Source organism: Chenopodium album, chromosome 23 (genome assembly GCF_948465745.1).
Source record: "Chenopodium album chromosome 23, dcCheAlbu1.1, whole genome shotgun sequence".
Lineage (NCBI taxonomy): Eukaryota > Viridiplantae > Streptophyta > Magnoliopsida > Caryophyllales > Amaranthaceae > Chenopodium > Chenopodium album.
The window spans coordinates 11,816,282-11,839,890 of record NC_137856.1 but is presented as its reverse complement, the minus strand read 5'-3'; the positions used below and the strand labels follow the sequence as shown (position 1 = coordinate 11,839,890).

Below are 23,609 nucleotides of genomic sequence, written 5' to 3'. Positions count from 1 at the left end.
GCCTATAATGGGCCTCATCCTCTAGTATGGTCGGCCATATGGAGTAGGGTAAGAGAGTTTTGGGCTTTGTGCCCTAGTCTAATTATAATGAGATTATAAATAGACTAGGTGCCTAGGGTTTGCATGTATGCAATTAACAAACCCTAATTAGCAAACACGAGACCTAGCACTCTCAAACTCTCCTCTCCTCTCCTCTCTTTCACGGCTCTCTCCTTCTCGGCGTCTCTCCTTGGTGATTCGTGGGGGTGGTGGCTCGTGGTGGTCGGTTAGTCCTAAAAGGTAGTGATCGCAGTTTTCCTCAATTACTCGACCAATCTAGTATTGGTGGACGGCTCGTTCAAAGCTCGTGGACTAAGTAGAGGAGCAACACTTGGGGCTCTATTCTCTCCCTGATATGCCTATCAAATAGCTACGTGAAATTCACGCATCAACGGTATGATTATGTGTCTTGTGTATGTATTATATATGCGATTCTTGGATCAGGTGCTTTATGAATATGATTCTTGTTTTCCGCTGCGTAGTACCTATAAACTCCTACAGTGGTATCAGTTAGCCTCTTGCATGAACGCGTTAGATTATAATAATACGATTATTTGATGTCCATGTTTATTTTATAATCAATCAAGAGGGAGAAATTAATTTAATTATGGTTCAATTATTATATTTAATGTGATTAAACTTTTGGAATCAATCAGATGTAATTTAATTATGCTCAAATAGCCATAAAGAGGACCGAATTAAGCCTAATATATTCGAAAATTTTCGAACCCTAAAACCCTAAATTCGAATTATTCGAAAACTCCAAGCCCTAAAATATGATTTTTGTGCTTGTTTTTGATTTGATTTGCATTGTTTTATGTTTAATAATTTTAATCGAATTAATTTATGCATAAAAATGTTTTTTGTATGATCATCGATTTAATTTTAAAAGCTAGAATTAAATTGGGATTAATTTTATGATAAACCCTAATTTATAGTTAAATATGATTTAATTTTAATTTTTGGACTGATTTAATTTAATTATGATAAATTTTATTTTTAATTAAATTAAAACACAAAAATAAAATCAGTTTTAAGGTCGGCAACCGCGGCTGGGTGGCGCAGCCACGGCAGCTGCCGACCACGTGGTTAGAGGGAGGGAGGGGAAGGCGGAGGTCCAGGGTGACTGTGACAGCAGCGTGCAAGGGTTGCACAGCTGCTGCCACGGCTCCAGCTGGGGTGCTGCTGACTTGCGCGACCGTGGCTAGTCTTGGCTGGCCACGCATGGTGGTCTGAAGCCCCAGCACAAACAGCTGCCACGCTGCTGGCAGTGGCTGCTATCATGGCAACAAGCCACCGTGGCTAGCTTCAGCTAGCCAACCTCGGTGGCCAGCAGTGGTGGCTTGCGGTTTTAAAAAAAAATCTGTTTTGAAAAATTATTTCAAGATACTTACAAATTATTTTGGGATAAAATCAGTTTTATTTTGATAAAATCTTTTGTTTTGGGATAAAATCAAATCTTTCAAAAGTTGTTATATTTGATATTTTCCATATTTAAAGTTGTTAAATTGGTAATTATCCATAATTAAAGTGGTTAATTTTGGATAAAGATTTATTTGGACATATTTGAGCATATTCCAAAAGGATAATAATTGATTTAATAATTAGATTAGGATATAATTGATTTTAAAAGTAGTAGTAGTAGTAGTAGTAGTAGTAGTAATATGATTTGAATATATCTCATGACTAAATTAAATGGGAGGTGTCAAGTTGGGGGAAGAGAGAAGGTGGGGCGAGGAAGGCTGTGGGTTGTTAGGTGGGGAAATGGGAGGTGTAAGTTGGGGGAAGAGAGAAGGTGGGGGTGGGGGAAGGCTGTTGCCGGCTGGGGTTGGAAAGGTCGGCATTTCCAGGGTGGGGGAGGACGACGCATCGGTGAAGGAGGGTTGGGCGGCTGGTGCGCCGGCGTGGGTGGGGGCGGGGGAGGGAGAAGTGGAGAAATAGGTGATTTTTAAAAAAAAAAAGATTTCTAAGATAAATGTAAAAAAAAAAAAACTAACTAACTATAATTAAATGTTTAGTTAAATTAATCATTAGTGTTATAATTGATTTAGAATTAAAAAGTTAAGTTAACCATGGATAATAAAATTTAAGAACGTTTACCACTTAGAAAATTAAAAAGTTAGTTCACCAAAGAAAATTTTCCTTTTTTTTTTTTTTTTTTTTTGGAACTTAATTAAAGCATCATAAAATCAAGTTTTTGGTAATATAATTGTTCTTATTCCATTCTTTGCAAAGGAACCTATTTTTTATATTATGCATAGGTTCTCTTCATCAGTTCCAAATTCCTAAGCTAGAATTTTTGTCCAAACTTCAGATGATATAACAAACACATACACCAATATTGAAGTTAGAGACCCAAATGAATAGCGGCAAGAACTTGTTATTCTATTGAATGAGAGGTAGACAAATTACAAACCCGAGACTTTCTGTTTGATCAAAGCTATTTTACACATCTTGAAAGGGGGAAAAAAAAAAAGAATGACAATGCAGATCATTTGATGAAGAGCAATCTTATTCCAGAGAGTGAAAGTGAAGGGACTTGAAGGGCTCCAAAATCATTTTGCCTGGATGCTATATTAGTGGGCAGAATATTAAAGGTTAATTATTCGTAGTATGTATATTACTGAACTTGCTAGCTGATGTGTATTACTATATGTTGTTTCTTCTATTGATGGAGTTTATTAGTGTGCGTTGAGATCATTTCCTGATCCCATGGTCCAACCAGCAGAATTTGTTCATTAGTGTCCGCTTACAGAACCATTGAATTGAGAGAGAGCGTTTGAAGAGAACCCTGCCTAGTCGGTGGTCATCTTCCCTTAAGACCTTGAATTGTAATCTAAAGTTTGGTTATTTCTTCATTGGTTATAATCCATAAATATTTTCTCATCTTCTTAACTGTTTGGGATTGTTGAAATTGACTTGATATATGCATCTTCCACTCCTCAATGTTCCTGATAGATTCCTTATTATTGTTGTTGACCTTATTGTTGAATTTAGTTTACCATATTAACTTTTGAGTTCATTTAGTTCAATATTAATCAAAATCAAATTACAAAATTGAAAACAATTCCATTTTTTGGATCCTAACTCTACTAAAAAAAGCTCCCATCGTATATAACTTAGTCAATGTAATGGGAAAATGAAAACATCGTCATATTTAATTTGAAAATGTGTAACAAAATCACGTGTCAATAATTGATTAATACTCCGTACACCACTTATAAGTTACAACCGGTTACATAGTTACATAATTACATGTAACCCCTTAGAACTTTATATACCTAGAAAGTATCATTTTTCTTTGAAAATAGTCACAACAAAAATAGCTAAGTTTAAAAATAATTTTAACAAGCTCGGCAGTACCATTTTAAAAATAAAGGTTGTCAAAGGTAATTTACTAGAAAACCTTCAAGTTTAATTAATTCAAGTTAAGTCAAAATCAAATAACATACTCCGTATGAAATAAGTTCCGGGTTTTTGTAAATAAAAACTTCCTACTATGATGTCTTTCAATCAATTTAGGGCATGTTCTCTTCAGTTCAGTTCAGTCTAGTTTAGCTCCAATCAATTCATTTCAACTCCAATCAATTCAGTTCAGTTTCTAATTTCCTTCTCTCATAAACAATTCACTTCAACTCTATTCAGCTTAGAACAAACCCTTACTTGGCAAAATAGAGATCACAAAATTCCTTGTTGCTCTAAAAGCACCAAAAATAGAGATCACGCCATAAGTTTGACCACTGTGGACGTCTTTCCAAATTTTTACAACAAGGCCCACTCAAAAACATCAAACTCTGGTTATCTTCTAAGTTCAACTCAAGTCAATCTTGCAAATGTACATAATCTTAAGTGCACATCTATTGAAACGCACCCATATACAAATAAAACACAGACTCTCTTCATTTCCTCTTCCTCCTACTTCCTGCCATTTACTTTTTCTTCTTCTTCTTTGTTTTCTTTTTAATGTTTTTTTTCCTTCTTTACAGAATCTCTCTCTCTCTCTCTTTCTCTCTCTCTCTCTTTTTTTTTTTTTTTTTAAGTATGATCTCTTTTTAATTCTCGATTTTAATTCTTTTTTCTTTTTTTCAAATTCTTATTTTCTATCTCCTCTGTTCTTTGATATTTTTTTTTCCATTATAAATTTTATGTGCACCCTGGTCTATTAAAACGCACTCATATAGTCATATATACAAATAAACGCATAACCTCTCCTCACTTCTTCTTTTTCCTGCCATTTACTTCTTCTTCTTTGTTAATATTTTGTTTCCTTCTTTAAAGAATCTCTCTTTCTTTTTTTTATAATCTGATTTCTTTTTATTTCTTTCTCGATTTTTTTTTTTTTCAAATTCTTATTTTCTCTCTCCTCAGTTCTTGGATTTTTTTTCCAATAATTTTTTCCATTGATTTTTTGCATTTAACGTGATGGAAATTGTCGATATTCTTGAAGAGATTAATCCTGGTTAGTTAATTATTATGAATTCATTGTGATCAATATTAATTTTTATATGTGGTAGCCAGTGTGGCCAGCCATTAGGGGTTACTTCATTAGTGCTCTAAGGGTTATTTAGACAGTATTATAGGGGTTACTCGGTTAGTGTTTGGATCACACAGAAAATTTATAATAAAAAATCCTAGTTCAAACTTATGTATTAAAATGGGCTAAACGAAAAACATACCACTTGAAAAGATCAAATAGTCCCTATGGTGATTTAATATACTTTCTAATAATTCAGGCCAGGATTTTCTGATTTTTCTCCATGAAGCCATGACTTTAACTTGTATCCGGGACATTTGTCGATATTGGCTGCTGCATTGTCTGCGTGTTGTCTGGTGTCCAACTTTGTTGTTGTGTCTGTATTGGTGCTCTACCCACATTCTGCACTTTTTCACGGCGCCTATCATACCTTGAACGAGACCTAAGTCTACTATTCTGCTGCCTCTCACTATAATCATATTGTGGCCTTCGGATAACCTTCCCATCAATAAAAAGATCCCCTACAGATCAAAGACAAACACTCTTCAGCTATAAACAACTATAATGAAATGAAAAAAATTGCGACAGAAGAATGTTTTGTGAGATCATCTCTTGCATTTACTACCCACCTCCATAATCTTTATTTGGCACGTCAAGATAAGAATCAGGCAAGACCCAAAGGACACCAGGTAGGGCTGTCACAAAAAGAACAAACCAAATGTTGATTACTTGACCCAATTAACACACTAACTATAACATATAGTGAAAATAATTGCAGTGGGTATGACAGATGAGAGCAACCAAACTCCGATCAAGATACCGCTGGCAAACTACTTATTAGGAATGTAGAACTCATAGATAAAACATAAAAGCAATTTAGCTTACTCACGACCCAATCCGAGCAAGAAAGAATTTTACAAAACAAAAACACAATTAGGAAATTTCCTCTGATTTGTCAAAGAAAGACACCAAAGACAACATTGAAACCACCGAGGCTCTTTCATAAGCACATCCAGGAACTGGCAGCTCATATCTTGATCTCTTTCGTTACTAAGACTGAAGAAACAAAACTACTACCAAACTTCTGAACAAAGTCATATCATTCATTTTCAAATTGCTGTTGTTAAATGCTGTGTATGCAAAGAGGTTTCAAAATCTCACAACCTAACAGCCATCTGGTATAACGTAACGAATTACAGGATACAGAATAAAAAAGCTTGTTATCCGATTAAGAAATCATATCATAGAAATCATGAAATATATTATACATGCTACGGGAATTCTACCCCGTAAATTTGCAATCATATAAAACTAAATTTTGTACAATTATCTAATTATAAACTGTAATTTAAGACATTGCCTTTCAAAACTAAGCAGATCTAATCAACATCAGAGATTAACATAATACAAAGCTGAAAGCTTGCTATACAATTGAGAGATTACATCATAGAAAATTAGAAATCATGAAATGTACTTTACAATTGTCTAATCATAAACATATCTATTATGAGACATTGCCTTGCAAAATTAGACATATTCAATCAACACATGAAATTTATATAGCTTAAACCCTAAACCCCCAAAACCCGAATTCGATTACCTTTAACCTTGTAAGATAGCTCTTCAGAAATCAAAGCACCAAACCCAGTATACGTCGTAGTCGAAACAGAGTAAATCTTTTTCCTTGCCTCCTCCTCACTGCCCCAAACCAAAAGAACAAAAACACCCATTAATCAAAACCATCAAAAACAGCAATTAAACCAAAAACCCAGAAAAATTAACCAACCTGCCAACAATTTGAGCTAGGGTTTTAACATAAGAGTCAATCATTTCATCATTAGAAGGTTTAGGATCAGTAGGAAACTCCATTACAATCAACCAATGTTCATAATCGCAACCGTCCAATAAGATGGTTTCTTTAGGGGGACGATTGGTCCAATTTGGAGACGGGTCATTGAGTGGTGAGTAACCCGACCCGGTTGATTTGGGCCGAATTTGAATCGGAGCTGAATTGGGAGAAATTAAGGGTTGAAAATGGGTTTGAAGGAAGGAGAGGGAGGATCGAGTTTTGGGAGATAGAATTGAAGAAGGTGATGAAGAGTTGCGCAAATATGTTCGAGTAAGGAGAGTTGTAAGGGTTCGACGAGCAGTTGAATACGCCATATTTAAGCAGGTTTCTGTGTAGTTTGCTTGCTTGCTCTGAGATTTTCTGGACTTTTGTTAATTTGTTTCTTGAGGAGAGGCCGCTTCTCAGCATCTAGCAACTAGATGCAAATATGTCTCTAGCCGGGGGTATAAAAGGAATTTCGCCTGTTAATGAAAAATAAAGGAAAATGATGGAAACGGAAAAGGGGTCACGTGAGAAAAACGGGAAACGGAGTTCCATTTTTTCATACACCGAGGAATAAAGAGTTATGTGTATGTGTTAAGAATTGAGTGCAGATTGTTAAGATCCATGTAATTGCTTTCATTTTATAAATGTTGGTTGAAATTCTTTCTGGATTATATCCGACTGAAAGTCTGGAAGTTGGTTACCGGTTGCTCCAGTATGGATTTATTGTTGGTATATTGTTGTTGTTTTTTGGTAGATTCATTGTATTACAAATGATATGGTATATTGTTATGTTATGTTGGTATTGTTTTACAAGGTAAATGTTTGTTGTGAAAAAGTTTGAATTAGGTACTTGTAAATGTAATGTCTGCAGAACATTGATTTGGTCGATAAATTAAATTTGGAAAATGATGTTGATTGTTGTTTTGATGATGACGAGTTGGATGAACATGATGTTGAGGGTGAAGAGGAAGAGGAGGGTGACGAGGTGGTTAGAGATAGTGATGAGGATGAATGTATGATCAGTGGTTTCACTGACATTATTGAAGGTGGTGAAGAGGATGAATGTATCATTACTGGTGGCACTCAGTTAGAGGATGAATGTATCATTACTAGGGGCACTCAGTTAGGGAAAAATATTGGGGATGAGGATGATGGTGGCTGTCCTGGTAAAGTGGATGCACCTGCAGTTGGAACGGTTTTTTCCACTTGGGAAGGACTGCATAGTTACTACAAGGAGTACGGGAAACTGGAAGGATTTGGTGTGGTGTGTGTTGGTGGGAGGAAGCCTAAAAAGGATGGGTCATCATAAAAAAAGGTCAGCAATTATGTGTTTAGGTGTGAGGCCTATGGGATAACAAAGTATAAGAGTGTAGTAAATGGCAAGAGGGTGGCTGTGAGTCACGACCCTTTGATGAAAAGGAAGTCTAAGAAGTGTGAGTGTCCTGTTGTGTTGTATGCGTTAGTGACAGAGTGTGGTGAATGGAGGGTGGTTAATGTAAATAATAGTCATAACCACACCGTGGAACCCAAAGACTCAAACCACATTTCAATGTACAAAAAGGGCAGAATAAACAAGGCAGCGGAGAAGATAATTGATAACGATTATGGGGCCGGATCCTCTATTCCTGTTATTTACAACAACATGGCACACCAAAGGAATGGATATGAGAATGTGGGGTTCTCCAAAAAAGACATGTACAATATTGTGAATAGGAAGACCCGGCTCAAGTTGAAAGACGGAGATGCGATGGCTATGCTTGAGTATTTCCATAAAATGACCGAAGATAACCAGAATTTCTACCATACCTATCGCGTTGATGAGATAGGAAGGCTGAAGGATGTGATGTGGGTGGATGCTCGTAACAGAGTTGCGTATCAAGATTTTGGGGATGTGGTTTGTTTTGACTCAACGTACATGACCAATAAGTATCACATGCCCTTCTCTATTTTCGTAGGTGTAAACCATCACGGTCAAATCGTGCTATTAGGATGTGCGTTGGTGTCTCACGAGGATGCTGAGACGTTTGTTTGGTTGTTCAGGACCTGGTTGGCTTGTATGGGGGGGAAACCCCGCCTATGCCATAATGACTGACCAAGATCCAGCGATGAGAAAGGCAATTAGTGATGTGTTTCCGATGCCGAGTACTTATCATAGGTGGTGCATGTGGCATATCACGCAAAAATTTGGAGTCAAGCTTGGAGGGTTGTCCAAATATAAAGAAATAGCGGAGGAGCTTTAAAATGTTATCTACAATAGCTTGACACCGGCGGAGTTTGAGGCGTCTTGGTCGGTTGTCATGGAGAGATACAATATGCCCGAAAAAGGAGAGAGTTACACTTGGCTAGAAGGTTACTTTTGTATGTGATTTCAATGTTTTGAATTATAGCTTATGTTATTTTATATATTTTTACACTTTAATGTATGTTGTTATTAGGTTTGTATAACGAGCGGGAGATGTGGATCCCGGCATATCTAAAACATGTTTTTTGGGCTGGTATGCAAACAACGCAGAGAGTGGAAAGCATTAACAGCTTTTTGATAATTATGTGAAGAGGAGCACGCGGCTTTACCAGTTTGCCCTAGATTTTGCAAGGCTGTCGAGAGTAGGGCGACGGATGAGCAGGCGGCTGATGCGAACAGCAGACGATACGTACGCCCTTTAATAACTGAGTTAGTTGTGGAGCGTGCGTTCCAAAAATTGTACACGGACACAAAGTTTAAGGAAGTGCAGATTCAATGTCAGAGGCTGATGTATTTGCCACTCTATCTAGGAGGGACATCTCAGATGGTGTTGTTGAACATGTGATTGATGACCGAGTATGGATTTGGTCAAATTTCAAAAAGAAAGAGGTTCCCGTGTGTAGACACCCATTTTTGTCTCCCCAAAACCAAACCCAGTGATGAATGCCTTTAACGTCGAACCATAATCGAATGAGGTGAAAGTGTGGAAAAGTCAAGTGTTGCGGTTTAGTCTTATTTAAAATTCTCTTCTTTCTGTTTTTGAAAACAACTCTATTTATTAAAAATAGTCAATCCAGTTTAGTTTGGTCCATAATAAGAGTCCAATAATAGTGTAATTGGATGGGGCTCGAAAAGACCTTTCTAGCGATATATTATAAGCCCAATTCCGATGAATATTGAGGAAATTATGGCCAAAATACTAAACTGGGCCCAGTTCATTATTTACATACGGCCCAATGATCTAGAGGAGGGCCCAATGTTAATTATTATTCCTAAAATTATTAGGATTAATTATAACTTTCTAGAAGTTTCTAGAAGGTTCTTTTAAATTCTAATGTTATTAGGATTAATAATTATTTTAAGATGAATTTTTATTTGGAATGAAATATTATTATTATATTATTATTTTTAAAAGATACGTTTTATCTTCTGTACGGATTCCGTAGATCAATTTGGTTAAAGATCGGATTCCGCGTGGAAAGCGCGTGCAAGTCAGACTGTCGCCAAGCGACAGCCTTGTCGCCTCGCGACAGTGTGTATTTCTGGCGACAACGTGTAGTTTTATTCCTTATCAAATTCTATGCTTTTCCGGACTATTTTCTTTTTAAATAGGGTCCCGAACCTCCGTTTTTAATCATTCACAATCATCAATTCTCATCAACAATCAATTCTTTCATCAACTCTCATCAAGAATTACTTAATTCTTTCTTTCTCTTTCTCTCTCTCTCTTTTTAAACCATCCCTTTTGCAAACACAATATCGCATTCACAAGATCTTGAAACATCTAGCCAAGTTCGAAGTTGCCTTTGCCCTAGACGTGCAAGGTTTAATATTTTCTGAGGGTTTGGTCCCAAATCTAGTCTAAACTTTTTAACTCTTTATTTTAATTCTTTAATTTAATTCTTTGATTTATTATTTTCATTGAAGTTTACTAACTCGTGTATTTTGTTATTAGAAAGAGATACGAGGCTTAAAAGTATGTAATCTCATTGCTTTATTCTTGTAGAAAGCATGCTTAGATTTGATTAATTCCTAGTATCATGTTAGGATGTTTTTAATGCTTTCTAGTATCATGTTTAGGGTGCCTCTTATTATTTCTAATATCATGTTAGTACCATGTTAGGTTTAAAGCTTTGATCTTTATTGTTTAGTGACATGCTAGGATTTGTTATTAATCTTGTTAGTTACATGCCTAGGATCTTGCTATTATTTTTAAGCTTTATTATTAACATGATTTTGATTATGATTATTATGTTGCTTGATATTATATATTATTATTATTGCTTGATCACGCCTTTTATGCAGGTTTAAAGGGAATTTGTATTTGAAATCACGCCTAATAAGATAATTAATAATTTGATTTAGGCTAATGTGATTTTAATTCAAGCGATCGCCAATAATAGTATTATATGTGCATTAATATTCAACCAACATAGATTAAACAGGTTTAGGATTAACATAATGTTTGCATGTTAGTCGAAAAGCGCGCATGAATACGAGTAGAATAAAGTAGAGGCCTATTTTATAGGGCGGGTCCTTTCTTTTGTAGATTGGATTCGTACCCTCATCCCCGAATCCTATTTGGTTCAAGACCTTATGATCTCATGGATCGTTAAGGGGTGTAACCTTCACCTCGTGATTGGTTTACAAGTTCCTAAAACTTGTTGGCGACTCTTTTGCTCTCTTTTCCTTCCCTTTGGACGCCACCAAACTTAAGTGTATGATCACAGTGGGGTTCAAGCTTGGGGTTATAGTGCTTGAAATATTCCCTACACCGTGCAAGATAGGAAAAGGTATGTGGTGGTGAGATTCTGTTTGGAAACGTCGTTTCCAGTGTGTGATTGCAAACACTTTGAATGCCACGGGATTCCTTGTAGCCACATTATCAAGGTGTTGGATCTGCATTCTGTGAAAGAGGTGCCGAAATCACTTGTTCTGGATAGGTGGCGTAAAGATATTACTCGGAAACATACAATGGTGAAGGTTGCGTACCATGATCCCTCTAAGACAGAAGAGGTGCAGCGGTATGATAAGGCAATGGTTGCCTTGGAACCGATTCTACTTAGAGCCAGTATGTCCGTAGAGTTGAGTGGTGTCTTGATGGAACAAGTAAGGGTCATTGCAATGCAATTTGATGAGAAGGAAGGTGGTAGGGTAGGAGTGGAGTCTGTGGTGGGAGGAAACAACACTGAGCCAACCGAAAATGGGGTGCCACTTACCCCTTGTTCTGTTAACAATGCAGGGGGGGCACACTACAAAAAACCGAAGATTTAGCAACTGAATATGGCAACCGTATTTTATTTCGTAGCTAAATGGAGATGAAGAAAAATTTATTGGTTGCCGAGCTTATAAGGCTAAAATCTGCCTTTTATTATTGGTTGCTAAATTTCTTGGCAACGTATATAAAAAAATTTTGGTCGCTAAGTTCTGGAAACACATTTCATAAAGCTATATAACTGTAATACACAATCTAAGAAAAAGTTGAATATTAAAAAGTCATAACCCAAATTTGTCGCCATTTTTCATTTTGGCGGACTAAACGAAAATATTGGCGGGTCCCCAAAATTTTACCCAATTAACCTGAAAAAAGTTGAACATTAAAAAGCTTATGCCCAAAAAATTTCACTCTCTCTGTCCTCTTTTAGTTTGTAAACTCTAGGCTTTCTAAGAATTTTGTTTTGCCAAAACCCAATTCAAGTATGTGAAAAACCATTGTTCTTGGGAATTGCCGCCACCCTCTGTTAACGGTGGGTAGTTGTAGCTGTCTTCAAAGGGTTGTTAAAGTATATACATAGTTGTCTGCCTAAATCCAACACAAAACCCTAGAATTGGTAAGTTTTATCTCCTCTTAGTTCTTGTCTATAATTTGACATGAAATTCTTCAATTTTCTAGGTTAATTTCAGTTTTGTAGCATAGTTAGCCCAAAATTCTACTATTATTAAGTGTTTTTAAAAAAATATAGGTTATTGTGTTTATTTTTGTTCTCTTAATGCAATAGGTAGGGAATTGGTAGATAGGTATTTTGATAGCTTGGATCAACTTGATGTGAGCTGGAATTGTTAAATTAGTGATGTTATTTTTTGGAATTCCTTCCCTGCGTTCCAACTTCCTACAGAGGAAATGTTGGGTCTAAGTTTGTAGTACTAAATTTGGAAGGTTCTGCTATGGGTTATCATATTTTTGGGATTTCAGCTTTAACATTACTTGGCATGTTTTAATTAATTCAATTCCCATATCCCTTTTCATATACTATGTATTTTTTATTTCGAAGAGATTGCACTTTGTTTTTTTTTTTTATTTTTTTTATTTTTTTATTTATATTATTATTATAGTATTATTGTTTAATTTTGTAAGTTAGAGTAATATCTTTGATTTGGCTACTTTAAATTATCCCATTCTTTATTTATGAGAATTTAATAATCTAATTGGTTGATGCGTGTGTGGTATAGGTGACTGATGTAGGGGTGACACCGGTGTTGTTGAAAGTGTGATAGTTGCTAGCTTTAGTCTGTTGGTGGTGCATTGTAGACGCAAGGATTGTTGGTAACACTTGGGAATTTGCTTTCATTTTGGCCGTTATCTAAAAGGTACCACTCTATATTATACTAACATTATATGAAAGTGGTTGACAAAGAAAAATATTTCATGTTATGAGCATTTGATTGTCTATATATATATATATATATATATATATATATATATATATATATATATATATATATATATATATATATATATATATATATATATATATATATATATATATGTGAGAATTCATACTTATATGAGAACTGATTTAAAATTTAGAACATGTGACTCAAATTAACATTTTGAACATATGAGTAATAATTTAGAACATTTGTGTGAGTAATAAGTTTAGAACATCTGATTTAAGAATTAGAACAAGTGATTAAAAATTTATAAAATTTGCTTTATGAAATTTTAAACATACTAGTAAAATTTAGAACATCTGATTTAAGATTATGAACATGTGAATAAAAATTTAGAACATCTGATTTAAGATTATAAACATGTGAATAAAATTTAGAACAAACTAATATAGAATATAGAAAGTGTGAGTAAAGTCTTTAGAACATACGAGTAAAAAAATAGAACATATGCTTTGAAATCTGGAACATATACTTAAAAATTCTTAGAACACACGTTTTAAAATTTAGAACATATAAGTTAAAATTTTGGAACAAGTTATTTAAAATTTATGACATCAAACTTAACTAATTTATGGTTTAGAACATGAGAGTACTAAATTAGAAAATTTAATTTAATTTAGAACACCTAAGAAAAAGTTTAGAACATCAGATTTAAAATTTAGAACATATGAGTTAAAATTTAGAACATAAAGAGTGTTCTCACATATGAAAAATTCTCACATAAGAAAAATTCTTACGAGAGCCTTTCCCTATATATATATATATATATATATATATATATATATATATATATATATATATATATATATATATATATATATATATATATATATATATATATATATATATATATATATATATATATATATATGTATATGCTCTTCTTAACACTACACTCTTAACAGTTGGCATCACTGTATTGCTACAATATATATGCACTTGTATAACATTACTAGATTTGTTCATACTATTCCTATATATAAATGTAGGATCTTGCATTGCATTACTGAGTATATATGCTACAGACATACTATTAAGTTAGTCTGACTTACAGCTTACCCTTTAAAGTTTACTAAAAAATTATAACTTGTTGCTAAATTATAGTATCCGTATATGTGAAGTCCTCTTCTTGTTTTTGCCACTTTTGACTTTGTTTTTCTCACAAAAAGATGTCAAGAGGTAAGAACAAAAGGATCAAAGGGAGTACCAAGTAGTCATCGTATATAAGATCACATGTATAGTCATTTTAATGCTTAGCCTGGGTTAAACATGGGCACGGGCCGTGCCCGTGCCGCCGCGGGCCGTGCCTGGCCGTGCCGGGGTGGGGGCCGTGCCGTGCCGGCTCCGCGGCGTGCCGTGCCGTGCCTGAAATTGGCACACCCCAGTCCACGGCACGGCACGGCCCACGTGCTTAGCGGGCCGTGCCATGCCGGGCCGCGGGCCAAACCGTGCCACCCTCCTTTTTTTTTTTTAAAAAAAAAAATAAATGATAAAAAAAAAACGAATTAAAAACAACAATGCATATAAAAAAAAAAAAATACGAGTGCGATAATCCGAAAACACAAAAAATTGAAGAATAACTTATTTTATTATATGACGGTAGCCGGTACGAATGTACGATAATTCAATAATACAAAATTACAAAATAAGTAATGATAATTAAAAATCGTACAATAGGGTATGAATATTGAATAACTTCATTTATTATACGGAATACAAAGTTCGATAATACAAAAAGAATACAATAGAGTATAATGTAAATATGTAATCATGTAATTATTATTGGTCGTCTTCGTCTTCGCCTTCGTCTTCGCCTTTGTCTTCATCTTCGTCTTCGTCTCCTAGAGGTTCAAGTTCATCCGCCAATTGAGTGGATTGAGAAGTATGAGAACTAAAAGAAGTCGACGTTCCTTCATCGTCGTCGTTTTGTGCATAAGTACGATATTGAGAACGAGTTTCGGCATCCAACCAATCCTTGAAGCAAACACACATTTCAAGTGTTTCGGGTTTTAGTCTTGTTCTTCTATCGTCTAGAACTCTTCTCGACGCACTAAAAGCTCTTTCGGAAGCAACGGAGGAGACTTGGATAGCAAAAATATCACGAGCCATTGCCGACAAAATTGGATGTTTCACGGCTTGTGATTTCCACCAATCGAGGATGTCGAGGCCAAACTTCTCTTCATCGTCCATGCCTTTCATGAAGTCGTAACTTAAGTACATTTGCAACTCCGAAACATCGCTTTGTGTTCTCCTAGATGATGATGATTCTGTACCTGAATACTTAGACATCAAGTTAGCAGCTTGTTAGGATTTTGGGTGTTGGGAATGTGGGTGGATTTTGGTTTGAGCAAAATCCTCTTCGGTACACCACTCTAATATGTTAGGATTTTGGGAGTTGGGAATGTGGGTGGATGGTTCACTCGACCCGGAGGCTTGTGTTTGGCTACCTTGGGAAGGAGGAGGAGGAGGAAAAGGAAATTCATATTGTTGAAATTGGGTTTGTTGAAATTGGGTCCAAGGAGCCATATCATCCATTTGTTCTTGCCCTCCCGTGTTTTGGGGATGAAAGAAAGGGGTGGAAGTGTTTGGAAAGGGCATGTTAGAAGAGGGAAAGGGCATGTTAGGGGGGGGGGGCATAGACATTGAAGTGTTTGGGTTTGGTGATTCCCTACGTTTTGACTTGGCTTTTCTAGAGGAGGAGGAAACGTTCTGGTTTGATGCCATGATTAATTAATAATAATAACACAACTAACAATAACAAAGTAACAATTAACAACAATGAGATCAATGAGAATTAATTAGTAAGTAGTTTTTATATAAATTAAATTTTCAAAAATAATTATAATAATAGTAGATTACTTGGATCAATGAGATCCCAGGTAGGAGAGGTTAGGAGCGACGTTGTCCAGAGCCCAAATCCCGCCTTAGACAGATTTCAACAATCCAAATAACCCACAATTAAAATGGAAAGTAGTTTTTATATAATTAAGTAGTTCCAAGAATACAATAATAATAATAATAATAATAATAATAATAATAATAATAATAATAATAATAATAATAATAATAATAATAACAATAATAATAACAATAACAATCCAAATAACAAATTAAAATAAAGTTGAGTTAGATCTTACAATGACGCTTCAATGCTTTCCCAAATTTATAATTTCTCGAACTTATAATTTCCCGAATTTTTAATTTCCCGAATGTAAATATAACAATTTTTTTTTTTTTTTTTTTTTTTTTTTTTTTTTTTTTTTTTTTTGGTAGTAGACTAATAAAAGTAATAATAGTAAAAATGTAAAATTTATAAGAGAGTAGGAATTTTTTTTTCTTTTCACAAAAGAGAGGAAGATTGTATGATTTGTAGGAATTTGAGAATTGAGAATTTGGGAGTAAGAAAATTAGAGAATAAGAGAGAAGAGATGAGTTGATGAATTGTGAAAATTTTGGAGGAAAATATGAGGTATTTATAGGGGATTTGGGTGGGAAATTGGGTGGAAAAGTAGCCGTTTATAGCTGTTGGAAAACGGCCATAAACGGCTACTTTTCCAACGGCCATAAGGCACGGGCCGTGCCCGGCTTCGTGCCGGGCCGTGCCTGGCCGTGCCACGTGCCGTGCCGGCGGGTCGTGCCAGCGTGCCGTGCCGGCGGGTCGTGCCAGCGTGCCGGCCCACGTGCCGGCCACCGTGCCACCCGCCGTGCCACGTGCCGTGCCCGTGCCAGAACCAGCATTTTTGTTCACGGCACGGCCCACGGCCCACAGGTGGGCCGCCGTGCCGTGCCGTGCCGGAGTCGTGCCGGGCCCGTGCCGCCTGCGTGCCGGCACGGCCCGTGCCCATGTTTAGCTTGGGTATAGAATTCTAGATATTGAGAAATTGAGTTTGTATGATATAATTTATTTGCTAGTATGATACATTGAATCATGCGTTAACATTTAATCATTGTGTTTTGGTATAAATGAAGTTAACTACTTTTAAATTATCAAATACTTGAATTTATGTATACATTTGCCCAATTTTGTTTATTTGTTTCCAAAGTCATGAATAATTGATTTTCATCTGCAAGTTTAATTTTGATTTTTTTTAATCAAATCATTGGAAAAAACTAAGATACATGATTTGCAGCAATATGTGCTCAAATAGAGAGTGGATGTATAAGAGGCTTGATGGAAAGTTTCTTTGCTCAAACTTTGCTAATAAAGTTGATGAATTCCTTGTATTTGTTAGCGAGCAAGAAAATGTTTTGATTGACGGGTTGATGAAATGTTCTTGTTCGAAGTGTGAAACTATTCCATACAGAAATGTAGACACGATCAAACACCATCTTTATAAGAACGGTTTTCAACCAGATTATTACCAATGGACCTGCCATGGGGAAGACTACATTTCAAATGAATCTCTAAGTGGAGAGTCAACCTCTACACAAGATGTGTCTAACCCCTATAGGGATATGGTAATTGATGCATTCATACCTCAATATGTTATGGATAATGTTGTGGAGGAGGATCCGGTTCCGGAGCAAAAGAAGTTCTTTGATATGTTATCTGCAGCCGAGAAACCTTTGTATGAGGGCTCTACTTTGTCTTTGTTATCAGTTGCTGCAAGAGTAACAAATATTAAGTGTGAATATAACGTACCTCATAGAGCAATTGATAGTGTCACATCCTTAATGAAAGATATGTTTCTAGGAGAAAATAAGATGACTGACAATTTCTATAAGACTCGAAAATTGCTCGATGGACTTGAACTTCCACATCTTAAGATTTATTGTTGTCCAAATGGATGTATGCTATTCTGGAAAGAAAACAAAGATCTTGAAGAGTGTCGCATATGCAAAGAAGGGCGTTTCAACCTTCAAGAGCAAATGGTAAAAAAGTCCTAAGAAAGAACTTATTTACTTTCCAATTGCTCCAAGATTGCAAAGACTCTATGGGATAAAATCTACGGCTCAACAAATGACTTGGTATGCAAAGAATCATCAAGCCGAGGGTGTAATGTCTCATCCATGTGATGGAGAGGCATGGAAAGATTTTGATGAAAAATTTCCAGATTTCTCTTATGAGTGATAAGTGACTTTTATGTCACTTTTAGGGTGTTTATTGAGTCGTATTCCGGCTTATTTTCCAATAATTTCACCCTTTTTATCCTTTATTTCTATTATTTTATTATTCTCGTCTTTTATCTTTATTTTGAGTATTTTTGCTTTTTTATTAGTTTTTAGTTTATTTTTGTAGTTTTAGTTAATAATTTCCCGCTTCTCTCTTTTTATTTATTTTGTTTTAGTTTCTAGTTTATTTTATTTTATTTTATTTTATTTTATTTTATTTTATTTCATTTAATTTTATTATTTCTTTAGTTTTAGCATTTCATTTTATTTTACTTTATTTACCTTATTTTATTTTACTTTATTTTCTTATTTTATTTTATTTTATTTTATCTCGTAGTTCTACCCTCGTGTTGGTTTTTGTTTGTAGGTGTGTTCGGGTTGATGCTCGATTTTCATGTTCAAAGTCAAGTTTGCGTTCGGGGTCCAAGGTTCGAGGCACAAGCACAGCTGCTGCCCCTTTTTGTTGCCACATTATCGTACACCACACCTCACCTTACCCTACACCACAACACAACACCAGCACCCAACACTCCCCTACTCCCTCAAACAAACAGCAACTCCCTCACCATCAACAACCATCAACAACAGCAACAGCAACAGCAGCTGCAACCAACACCAACACCACCAATCAAACCGACCCGAAACCACCATCAATCTCCACCACAGCCAGCCAATACCCACGCAAACCAGCCACGCAACATCCCTCACATCACCACTCTCACCAGCCACGCAATCCCACACCTCAATTCTACCACCAACGCCACCGCAACAATTCGCCAACACCAGCCTACAATAACAACAGCAAGGCTGCCCAGCCGCAATCACCCCCTGCTTTCCTCGTCACCACAAACAACAACAACAATAACAACAATCAACAACACCAACTTCGTAATCCCCTGCTCCCACCAGCAATTACCACCAGTTCACCGTGCCGTAGCGCAACACAGAACCGCAACTCCAATTCGCACCAAGCAACCACTTTCGAACCTCAATTCGCCAACAATTAGCAGCAAACAGCAACCCCGACCACCGCGGGCGCGGCTTTGGGTCCTTCCAGCCTTCTCCAAGTTTCGGTAGATGCCGAAGAGATGCCTAGCCGCGGCCGCTCCTTCGTGGGTCTTGAATTTCTTAATTGTCACGTGCCTTGCTCGTGAATGGGGTTCCTATTGAATTTGGACGGCCACGATTGAAGGTGATCGATGGTGATGATGCGTGTGTTGGAGTTGAGGAGGAGATGAGAGCAGCCAAAAATGGTGGATGATTGTGGGTCTAATGTCGTGGGTTTTTGGGGGGAATTGGGGATAATTTTTAGTTTTCTTTCCTTTTTATTTTTTTTTAGTTTCTTTATTTTAATTAGTTTTATTTTCTTTTTATTTCTTTTGTTTTATTTTTTTAGCTTGTATTATAAATACCCCTTTGGGGTTATTTTCTCTTAACTTGGAATCAACATTTTATTTTACCCTAGATTAGAGTAGTTTTAGTTCCTTTATTTTCTCTCTCTTAGGGTTAGATTAGGATTTTCTCTGAGAGAGAAAGGTTGGATTTTTCATGGAGTTTTTGGGATTTTGAAGAAGCAATTTGTGGATTTTTCTTCTCATTTATTCAATGAGCCTTCCTAACTTTCTCTCACCTTTATTGCTTTCATTTATTATTGTTTTTGCTTATTTATTTGTTTATTTGAGTAGATTAATTAGTTTAGTTGTTTGATTATTGCTTTTATTATTATTTTACCTTGTTTTCCATGTTTTTGTTCATCATGTTAGCTTAGGTTTTGTTCTAGGGAAATGGATGAAGGTTATGTTAATTAATTTAATGATTGATTGTGATTAGTATGAAATTGTTTCTTGATTATTGTGTATGGATGATGCTTTTATGGATTAGAATCTTTCTAGCTAATTGATTCTATGTTCTTAATTGTATTTTAAATCAATTGCGCGAGAGTGAGTTGGTTGAGAGCCCTAAATTCTTCCATACCTTTGCTAGGCTAGTTGCACGAGAGTGAATTAGTTTAGTAGGATTATTAACATGCTTAATTGTGTGAGAGTGAGTTAAATGTGTTAATCGTTCCTAATCAAGGTCATTTTCATCTAATTGTATGATTTTGTTGAATGCATTGATGTAATTGGATTCCACTTTCTCTAGTTTTAGTTGTTTGTTCTTAGTTGTGTTTATTTTAACCTCTCTCTATCTCACAAGCTTTCCTAGTAGTCTAATTAGCATAGATTGATACACTTAGTCCTTTTGGGTTCGACCCTTTACTTACCCCTATACTCGTATTAGGGTAGTTTAGGTTTTATAAATTTCTAATTTGATTAGGGTTAGTAGACCAACGACACTACTTAATCCCCCGATCAATGAGCCGAGAAATATTCGATTGGGCCTTTGTACTGATGGGTTTTCCCCTTTTGGAAAGTCAGGGAAACAATATTCATCTTGGCTTGTTATTCTAACTCCTTACAATCTGCCACCATGGTTGTGTTTGAAAAAACCTTTCATGTTTTTAACTTTGCTCATTCCTAGTCCTAAAAACCCTAAAGGAAATCTCGATGTGTTTTTGCAACCTATTATTGAGGAGTCAAAGATGCTATGGGAGGTCGGAGTGCCAACTTATGATGTGTCCTGAAAGCAAAATTTTCAGATGAAAGCTGCATTACTTTGGACTATAAGTGATTTTCCTGTTTATGGCATGTTGTCAGGTTGGAGTACTGCCAATCGATTAGCATGTCCATATTGTATGGAGAAGACAAAATCATTCACACTTACTCATGGTGGGAAACAAACATGGTTTGACTGTCATCGGCAATTTTACCACAAGATCTTGTATATCAGCTAAATAAGAGCGGATTTTACACAGATAGGATAGAGAGCTCATTGCCTCCACCTAAACTGATTGGAGAACAAATATGGCAGCGACTGTCATCCTTGCCTAAATCTGATGAGTGTACATGTGGTAATTTGAAAATTCACCCAGAAGGATATGGCAAAGAGCAAAACTGGACAAAGCAGAGCATCTTCTGGGAGCTGCCCTATTGGAGCAAATTGTTATTACGTCACAATCTTGACGTCATGCATATCGAGAAAAATGTGTTTGATAACGTGTTCCACACTTTAATGAATGTTAAAGGAAAGACCAAGGACGACTTGAAGGCGAGGAAACACTTGAAAAAATTTTGTAAACGGTGCAACTTAGAGGTTCGAGGTGTGACTTCTCGAGCTGGAAAGTCTAAGGATGTTATGCCGAATGCTCCTTTTGCGTTGTCGAAAGAGAAGAGAAAAGCTCTTTGTGAATGGGTGAAAATTGAAGTTTCCGGACGGATATGCTTCTAATTTGAGTAGATGCGTTGATATGAAGGAATATAAGTTGTTTGGAATGAAAGTCATGATTCTCACATTTTTATGCAACGGTTGCTTCCGATTGCATTTAAAGAACTTCTGCCTTGCAACGTATGGAATGTTGTGACTGAATTAAGCCAATTTTTTAGAGATCTTTGTTCAACAACCCTAAGAGTTGATGATGTGAAGTGCTTGGAGAAAAATATATTTGAGATTCTATGCAAGCTAGAGAGAATATTTCCTCCTAGTTTTTTCAACTCAATGGAGCATCTACCGATTCATTTACCTTATGGAGCGAAAGTTGGAGGGCCGGTTCAATATAGATGGATGTATCCATTTGAAAGGTAAATTTAACATACCTATTCTTACATATTTTTGTTATAATGTCTTTTATGTGATCTTTATTTATTTATATAAAAGCTTATATTAACATAATCTAGGCACCTTTTAGGTTTTTATATCATTTTAAAAAAAAGGTGGGAAATAAAGCTCGGGTTGAAGGCTCCATTTGCAATGCTTATCTCATGGAAGAGATTTCAAATTTATGCTCTTTTTATTTTGAGAAAGATGTTGACACAAAGGCCAACAATCAAGGACTGGTTGATACATGTATTTCTGAGCAATTACACCCAGAACTTCCTGAGATTTTCTCATACAGTGACGAACATAGTTCTTCTGTTGGTAAATCTTGCTATCTTGATGAGAAGGATTATAATGTTGCGAAATCGATATGTCCTAAATAATTGTGAATTGGTTTCTGAATATGAAAGGTAATCCCTTATCCCCTTCCTCTTCTTCTTCTTTTCCTTTTTTTTTTATTTTATTTTATTTTTTTAGTATTTTTTTTATCCATTAATTTTAACATGCATTAACTACATTTATATTAACCAGCATTTTTGAAGAACAAATGATAAAAGAATATGGATACAGAACTACGGATGAAGTTTCGGTTAAATGTGAGGATAAATTTCCTAGCTGGTTCAAAGATTATGTAAGTAGCACGACTAATAATATTTCTTATACCTTACATAGTTATATATTATATGCTGCTCCTTATTGCTTTGCGGCTGTGTCAATTATATAGGTACTGAACATGGGCATTAAGGACGATGTAATTTATTCCTTGGCACTTGGTCCTTCAACTAGAGTTCGGAAATTCAAGCAATATCGCATTAGCGGTTATCATTTTCACACATATGATTATGGAAAGAACAAGTCGAATATGAATTATGGTATTTGTGTGAAAAGTGTTCAAGGCGATGATTACTATGGTACACTCCAAGAGATCATTGAATTGGTTTATTTTGGAGTAAAGAAGTGTTACAATAAAATATTGTTTAAATGTGATTAGTTTGATCCCAGATAAGGCACAAGGACTCATGAGAAGTATAAACTAGTGGAGGTGAACACACAAGGAGATATCCAAAATATGATCCATTTATTTTGGCTCATCAAGCTGAACAAGTGTATTTTACTCCAACTCCAAATACTAGAACTGAAAGAAGTCAATGGTGGGTTTTATTCAACATCAAGGCTAGAGAAATTGTAGATGCACCAACTGAGCAAGTGGCATTTCAAGAGGACTGTTTAGGAAATACACCTTCACTTTCTGAGATCGATATGAATATGGTAGAAAATGAAGTTTGCATTGAGGATATGTGTGAAGAAGAAGCTGATGGACAGGTTAACAATAAAGAGGCTAAGGCAGAGGACGAGGAAGAGGAGGAGGATGAGGAAGAGGATGATGATGATGATGATGATGAGGAGGAGGAGGAGGAGGAGGAGGAGGAGGAGGAAGAAGAGGATGAAGAGGAAGATAGTTTTTCAGATTAACAAAAACTATTTATGTTCACTCCTTTTGCGATTTATATAAGATAACATATGTTACATATCATTATCTAATAGAAATGTTTATATTGTAGTATAATCTAGATAGTTAGCATTTTTTGTTTACTTGTAAGCTATACACAGCTGATTTGTTTTATTGCAATCATTGTAATTGCTACCCGTTTAAATTTGTTCTATTTATTTTCAAAATTTTTATGTACTCACCTATTTTTTTTCTAATGTGATAAATTTTTGCAGTCCATGTCTAAGTGAGGACGTAGAGGTGGATTGAACGGGATGGGGCCAATCATTCGGCATAATCCTTCACCGCGTATACCAGAACACATCTCTAATCG

At 35.7% G+C, this 23,609-nt stretch overlaps 2 protein-coding genes across 2 annotated transcripts; one reads left to right on the top strand and one right to left on the bottom strand.

Moving 5' to 3' along the window:
- Nucleotides 1-4,654: 4,654 nt before the first annotated feature.
- Nucleotides 4,655-6,766, bottom strand: LOC145608124 (multiple organellar RNA editing factor 3, mitochondrial-like). The gene is made up of 4 exons (XM_081663724.1): nucleotides 6,300-6,766; nucleotides 6,114-6,211; nucleotides 5,143-5,208; nucleotides 4,655-5,034 (listed from the first exon to the last, which is right to left on the bottom strand). Exons 1-4 carry the CDS (start codon nucleotides 6,674-6,676, stop codon nucleotides 4,811-4,813), a joined length of 765 nt encoding a protein of 254 aa, XP_081519850.1. The 5' UTR covers nucleotides 6,677-6,766; the 3' UTR covers nucleotides 4,655-4,810.
- A 10,334-nt stretch (nucleotides 6,767-17,100) lies between these two features.
- LOC145607038 (uncharacterized) lies at nucleotides 17,101-21,420 on the top strand. The gene is made up of 3 exons (XM_081662823.1): nucleotides 17,101-17,853; nucleotides 20,732-20,789; nucleotides 20,948-21,420. Exons 1-3 carry the CDS (start codon nucleotides 17,101-17,103, stop codon nucleotides 21,418-21,420), a joined length of 1,284 nt encoding a protein of 427 aa, XP_081518949.1.
- Nucleotides 21,421-23,609: the final 2,189 nt, after the last annotated feature.